This window comes from Taeniopygia guttata, chromosome 31 (assembly GCF_048771995.1).
Source record: "Taeniopygia guttata chromosome 31, bTaeGut7.mat, whole genome shotgun sequence".
Taxonomy (NCBI): Eukaryota; Metazoa; Chordata; class Aves; order Passeriformes; family Estrildidae; genus Taeniopygia; species Taeniopygia guttata.
The window spans coordinates 675812-683392 of record NC_133056.1 but is presented as its reverse complement, the minus strand read 5'-3'; the positions used below and the strand labels follow the sequence as shown (position 1 = coordinate 683392).

Here is a 7581-nt window from a genome sequence, read left to right as displayed (position 1 = left end):
GCACCTGGGGCACACCTGGGCACAGCTGGGCACACCTGGGGGTACCTGGGGCACACCTGGGCACACCTGGGCACAGCTGGGGCACACGTGGGCACACCTGAGCACACCTGGGCACAGCTGGGGCACAGCTGGGCATACCTGGGGCACACCTGGATGCACCTGGACACACCTGGACACACCTGGGCACACCTGGGGGACACCTGGGCACACCTGGGGCACACCTGGGCACAGCTGGGGCACAGCTGGGACACACCTGGGCACACCTGGGCACACCTGGGGCACACCTGGGCACACCTGGGGCCACTCGGGCACACCTGGGGCACACTTGGGACTCACCTGGGGACAGCTGGGGACAGCTGGGACATACCTGAGACACACCTGGGCACAGCTGGGCACAGCTGGGGCACACCTGGGGCCACTCGGGCACACCTGGGAGTGCCTGAGGGCACAGCTGGGGCACACCTGGACGCACCTGGGGGTACCCAGGCACATCTGGGGACAATCAGGGACACCTGGGGAGTGCTGGGCACACCTGGGGACACCTGGGGATAGCTGGGACATACCTGAGACACACCTGGGCACAGCTGGGACACACCTGGGACTCACCTGAGGACACCGGGGCACATCTGGACACACTTGGGGTTCACCTGGGCACACCTGGAGATACCCAGGCACACGTGGGGCACACCTGGGGACAGCTGGGGCACACCTGGACACACCTGGGCACACCTGGGGGTACCTGGGGACAGCTCGGTACAGCTGGGGCACACCAGGGGCACACCTGGGACTCACCTGGGCACAGCTGGGCACACCTGGGGACACCTGGGGACACCTGGGGACACCTGGGCACACCTGGGCACAGCTGGGACTCACCTAGGGACACCTGGGGACAGCTGGGGCACACTTGGGACACACCTGGGCACACCTGGGGCACAGCTGGGCACACCTGGGCACACCTGGGCATACCTGGGCACACCTGGGCACACCTGGGCACACCTGGGGCACACCTGGGGCATACCTGGGGCACATCTGGGGCACACCTGGGCACAGCTGGGGGTACTTGGGCACACCTGGGCACACCTGGACACACCTGGGCACAGCTGGGACATACCTGAGACACACCTGGGGCACACCTGGGCACACCTGGGGCCACTCGGGCACACCTGGGGCACACTTGGGATTCACCTGGGGACACCTGGGCACAGCTGGGACATACCTGAGACACACCTGGGCACAGCTGGGCACACCTGGGGCACACCTGGGGCCACTCGGGCACACCTGGGGGTGCCTGAGGGCACAGCTGGGGCACACCTGGACACACCTGGGGGTACCCAGGCACATCTGGGGACAATCAGGGACACCTGGGGAGTGCTGGGCACACCTGGGGCACACTTGGGACTCACCTGGGGACACCTGGGGACAGCTGGAACATACCTGAGACACACCTGGGCACACCTGGGACTCACCTGGGGACACCTGGGGACAGCTGGGGCATACCTGAGACACAGCTGGGCACAGCTGGGCACAGCTGGGCACACCTGGGCACACCTGGGGACACCTGGGGACACCTGGGGACAGCTGGGACATACCTGAGACACACCTGGGCACACTTGGGCACACCTGAGACACACCTGGGCACAGCTGGGCACACCTGGGGACACCTGGGGACACCTGGGCACAGCTGGGGCAGGTGCGGGCTGGGGGGGGGCACAGGCCGCGTTGTTCCGGCTGTTCTGTCGCCGATAGAGCGGCGGCCATGTCGCGATAGGGGCGGAGCCCGGGTCCTCCCGCCCGCCAGGCGGCGCCCGAACGCGGCGGCGCGGCCATGACGCAGTTCCGGCGATGACGTCAGAGGCAGCATGGCGGCGGCGGAGAAGGCGCAGCGCTACGAGGCGTTCGTCAGCGACGTCCTGCAGCGAGACCTCAGGTGGGAGACGTCATATCGCGACCGAGACCGCGACATCGCGACAGCGCGGCCACGACTCAGCCCTCAGAACGGCGCTGTGGCCACGCCCACTGAGCCTTAGGCCACGCCCCCTCCGCTTTAGCCCTCAGAACGGCGCGTTGGCCACGCCCACTGAGCCGCAGGCCACGCCCCCTCCCCGCATAGCCCTCATAACGGGGCTGTGGCCACGCCCACTGAGCCACAGGCCACGCCCCCTTTGCCTCAGCCCTCATAACGGAGCTGTGGCCACGCCCACTGATGCACAGGCCACGCCCCCTCCGCCTCAGCCCTCATAAAGGGGCCGTGGCCACGCCCACTGAGCCGCAGGCCACGCCCACTCCGCTTTAGCCCTCATAACGGGGCTGTGGCCACGCCCACTGAGCCGTAGGCCACGCCCCCTCAGCCCTCAGAACAGTGGCCACGCCCACTGAACCGCAGGCCACGCCCCTTAAACCCAACCCCGCTCATTCATAAAAACCCGCGTGTCGTGGCCACGCCCTCTCGCGCCGTGGCCACGCCCATTTTGGTGGCCACGCCCCCTGAGCAGCGCCCCCCGCAGGCGGGTGCAGGAACAGCGCGACGCCGTGTTCGAGCAGCAGGCTCAGGTGCTGCAGCTCCGCTCCGCCCTCTCCCGCCTCCAGGTGCGCGGGGGGCGTGGCCGGGGCGGGGCCAGGTGGGCGGGGCTCGGGAGGGGCCTGAGGGGGAATTTGGGGGGCTCAGAAGGGGTTTTGGGGGGGTACGGGGGGTGTTTTCCAGAGGGGTTTTGGAGGGTGGGGGGGGGGTTTCTGGGAGTCTCGTGGGGGGTTTTGGGGTGAATTGGGGGTCTTGGAGGGGATTTGGGGGATTTTGAGGAGAGGTGGGGGGATTTGGGGGGAATTGGGGGTCTTGTGAAAGGGATTTGGGGGGATTAGCGGGGTTCTAGGGGTACTTGTGGGTTGGGATTTGGGGTCCCCGGGGGTGTTTGGGGCGCTCAGTGTGACCCCAGGGGGTGTCTGGGGGGATTTGGGGGGCCTGGGTTGTTTGGGGTTCTCTGGGGGTGTTTGGGTGCTGAGATTTGGGGTCCCTGGGGGTGTTTGGGGGTCCTTGGGGGTGTTTGGGGGTCCCTGGGGGTGTTTGGGGGTCCCTGGGGGTGTTTGGGGCTCTCTGTGTGACCCCGGGGGTCTCGGGGGGTTTTGGGGTCCCCAGGACGTCGACGCCCCCCTGCACACTCAGGTGGATCTCGGCTGCAATTTCTTCGTCAGTGCGGAAGTGTGAGTGGGGCTGGTGCCCCAAAAATCTTTTCAGACCCCCCAAAAATCTCCTCAGACCCCCCAAAAATCACTTCAGACCCCCCAAAAATCTCTTCAGACCCCCCAAAAACCTCCTCAGACCCCCCAAAAACCTCTTCAGACCCCCTGAAAACCCCCTCAGACCTTCCAAAAACCTCCTCAGTCCCCCCAAAAACCTCCTCAGACCCCCCAAAAACCTCCTCAGACCCCCCAAAAATCTCGTCAGACCCCCTGAAAACCTCCTCAGACCTTCCAAAAACCTCCTCAGGCCCCCCAAAAACCTCCTCAGACCCCCCAAAAATCTCTTCAGACCCCCCAAAAATCTCCTCAGACACAAAAATCGTCAAAGAGCCCCCAAAAAATGTCTCAGACCCTCAAAAACCATCTCAGAACCCCAAAAACCTCCTCAGACCCCCCAAAAATGTCCTCAGACCCCCTGAAAACCCCCTCAGACCTTCCAAAAACCTCCTCAGGCCCCCAAAAACCTCCTCAGACCCCCCAAAAATGTCCTCAGACCCCCCGAAAACCCCCTCAGACCTTCCAAAAACCTCCTCAGGCCCCCAAAAGACCTCCTCAGACCCTCCAAAAACTTCCTCCGATGGCCCAAAAACCTCCTCAGACACAAAAATCGTCAAAGAGCCCCCAAAAAATGTCTCGGACCCTCAAAAACCATCTCAGACCCCCAAAAACTGGCTCCGACCCCCAAAAACCACTTCAGGAACCCCAAAACTCCGCTGAGTCCCCCCAGAACTCCCCAGACCCAATTGGGGCACTTTTGGGACCCCTTTTAGGAAAACTCCCAACTCCCCCCGAAATTCCCTTTGAGATCCCAAACCCTCCCCAAAAACCCCAAAATTCGATTCCCCTGAACCTCCCCCACCCCTGGGACCCCCCAAAACCCCTCGGGGCACCCCCCAGACCCCTTTTCTGCCCCCAGCCCGGACCCCCGGCGCGTTTTCGTGGCTTTGGGGTTCGGATTCTTCGCGGAGCTGACGCTGCCCGAGGCCCTTCGGCACCTGGAGCGCCGCAGTTCGCTCCTGCAGAGGTGAGACGGCCTGGCCACGCCCCCTGCCACGCCCCTGCCACGCCCCCGCCACGCCCCTACCACGCCCTGACCACGCCCACCAACCCTGAGCGCGCCATTGGTCATTCTGCCTTGGCCACGCCCCTTTGTTGAGACCACACCCATCGAGGTCACGCCCCAATTGGGGAGCCACGCCCCTGCCACGCCCTGACCACGCCCTGACCACGCCCACAAACCCTGAGCACGCCATTGGTCATTCTGCCTTGGCCACGCCCCCCTGCCACGCCCCTGCCACGCCCTGACCACGCCCACAAACCCTGAGCATGCCATTGGTCAGTCTGCTTTGGCCACGCCCCTGCCACGCCCCGACCACGCCCACAAACCCTGAGCACGCCATTGGTCATTCTGCCTTGGCCACGCCCCCCCTGCCACGCCCTGACCACGCCCTGACCACGCCCACAAACCCTGAGCACGCCATTGGTCATTCTGCCTTGGCCACGCCCCCCCTGCCGCGCCCCTGCCACGCCCTGACCACGCCCACAAACCCTGAGCGCGCCATTGGTCATTCTGACTTGGCCACGCCCCCCTGTCATGCCCCCTGCCACGCCCCTGCCATGCCCTGACCACGCCCACAAACCCTGAGCGTGCCATTGGTCATTCTGGCTTGGCCACGCCCCCTGCCACGCCCCCTGCCACGCCCCTGCCACGCCCCGACCACACCCACAAACCCTGAGCGCGCCATTGGTCATTCTGCCTTGGCCACGCCCACACCACGCCCTGGCCACGCCCTGACCACGCCCACAGACCCTGAGCGCGCCGTTGGTCATTCTGCCTTGGCCACGCCCCCCCTGCCACGCCCCCGTCACGCCCCTGCCACGCCCTGACCACACCCACAAACCCTGAGCGCGCCATTGGTCATTCTGCCTTGGCCACGCCCCCTGGCCACGCCCATGCCACGCCCTGACCACGCCCACAAACCCTGAGCGCGCCATTGGTCATTCTGCCTTGGCCACGCCCCCCTGCCACGCCCCTGCCACGCCCTGACCACGCCCACAAACCCTGAGCACGCCATTGGTCATTCTGCCTTGGCCACGCCCCCTGCCACGCCCTGACCACACCCACAAACACTGAGCGCGCCATTGGTCATTCTGCCTTGGCCACGCCCCTTTGTTGAGGCCACACCCATCGAGGTAACGCCCAATTGGGGAGCCACGCCCATCCCAGTGCCACGCCCCAGTGCCACGCCCATCCCAGTGCCACGCCCATCCCAGTGCCACGCCCATCCCAATACCACGCCCACCCCAGTGCCACGCCCCAGTGCCACGCCCATCCCAGTGCCACGCCCATCCCAGTGCCACGCCCATCCCAGTGCCACGCCCCAGTGCCACGCCCATCCCAGTGCCACGCCCATCCCAGTGCCACGCCCATCCCAATACCACGCCCACCCCAGTGCCACGCCCCAGTGCCACGCCCCAATCCTGCTGTATTTGGGATGGGAGGTGTCCACGCCCCTTTTGGACCACACCCACTTAGGCCACGCCCGTTTTGGACCACACCCACTTAGGCCACGCCCCTTTGCGCGCACCTGTGCTCACAGGCGGCTCCAGGTGGGAAAACCACGCCCCCTTTGGCCACACCCACACCAAAAAAGGCGTTTCCTCCCTCATGCCACGCCCACCACGCCCACACCATAAAAGGAAGGCGCACCCCACCCTAATGACAAAAGGGGCGTGGCTTTGTCATGCAAATCATCGGGCCACACCCACCTAAGCCCCGCCCCCCGCAGGCTCAGCGAATCGCTGACGCGCGACGGCGCCAAGATCCGCGCCCACATCCGCCTGGTGCTGGAGGTAACCCCGCCCTCTCACCTGGCCACGCCCCCTCACCTGGCCACGCCCCTCCCGGCGGGCCACGCCCCCTCAGGCGGGCCACGCCCCCTCAAGGCTGGCCACGCCCCCTCCCACGCTCTGCCCCTCCCCCCCCAGGGCCTGCGGGAGCTGCAGGGGCTGCAGGAGCCCCCCGTGACCTCTGACCCCTGACCCCTGACCCCTTGGGACACCTGGAGTAAATCGGAGTGTTACAACCGGGAGTAACGTGTGTGTAAAGCTGGAATAAAATGGAGTTTTTTACACCTGGGAGTAACCTCTGTGTAATGCTGGAATAAAATGGAGTTTTTTATACATACACGTGTGTAAAATATGAGTAAAAAGGAATTTTTTCACCTGGGAGTAACCTGTGTGTAAAGCCGGAATAAAATGGAGTTTTTTATACATACGTGTATGTAAAATATGAGTAAAAATGAATTTTTACACGTGGGGGTGAATTGTGTGCAAAACAGAAATAGAATGGAGTTTTACACCGTGGAGTAACCTGTGTGTTAACCCAGCGTAGAGCAGGGGTTTTATGCCATGGAGTAATGTGTGTGTAAAACACGAGTAAATCAGAGTTTTTACCCGTGGGAGTGACCTGTGTGTGTAAAGCTGGAATAAAGTAGAGTTTTTACTCCTGTGTGTAAAGTTGGAGTAAATCAGAGTTTATATTTTCTGTGAGTGACGTTTGTGTAAAGCCGGAGTAAATCAGAGTTTTTACACCTGTGTGTAAAGCTGGAGTAAATCAGAGTTTATATTTTCTGGGAGTGACGTGTGTGTAAAACATGAATAAATCAGAGTTTTTACACCTGTGTGTAAAGTGGGAGTAAATCAGAGTTTTTACTCCTGTGTGTAAAGCTGGAATAAATCGGAGTTTTTACACCCGTGTGTAAAGCTGGAGTAAATCAGAGTTTTTACTCCTGTGTGTAAAACTGGAGTAAATCAGAGTTTTACTCCTGTGTGTAAAACTGGAGTAAATCAGAGTTTTTAAACCTGTGTGTAAAACAGGAGTAAATCAGAGTTTATATTTTCTGGGAAGTAAATCAGAGTTTTACTCCTGTGTGTAAAACTGGAGTAAATCAGAGTTTTTACTCCTGTGTGCAAAGCGGGAGTAAATCAGAGTTTATATTTTCTGGGAGTGACGTGTGTGTAAAGCTGGAGTAAATCAGAGTTTTTAAACCTGTGTGTAAAGCCGGAGTAAATCAGAGTTTTTACACCTGTGTGTAAAGCCGGAGTAAATCAGAGTTTTTACTCCTGTGTGTAAATCTGGAGTAAATCAGAGTTTTTACTCCTGTGTGTAAAGCTGAGCAGGGAACGTGGGGCACACAGGAGGGAGCCGGGAGCAACCCTGGAGTAATTAATGAGTTAATTGGGGGGGTCAGCAGGGTCCCAAAGTGGGCGTGTCCTCACAAGCCCCGCCCCTTTTCCACCGCTCCTTTCCCGCCCTTTGCGCTGACGTCACCCCGCTCTTAGCCA

At 61.6% G+C, this 7581-nt stretch overlaps 1 protein-coding gene across 1 annotated transcript; it reads left to right on the top strand.

Moving 5' to 3' along the window:
• Window positions 1-1850: 1850 nt before the first annotated feature.
• On the top strand, window positions 1851-6727 carry UXT (ubiquitously expressed prefoldin like chaperone; the record flags this gene model as incomplete). The annotated part of the gene is given in 9 exon segments (NM_001245278.1): window positions 1851-1927; window positions 2505-2586; window positions 3131-3195; window positions 4151-4258; window positions 6024-6087; window positions 6223-6297; window positions 6333-6424; window positions 6515-6611; window positions 6710-6727. Coding segments are annotated over 6 exon segments (441 nt in total). The 5' UTR covers window positions 1851-1859.
• Window positions 6728-7581: the final 854 nt, after the last annotated feature.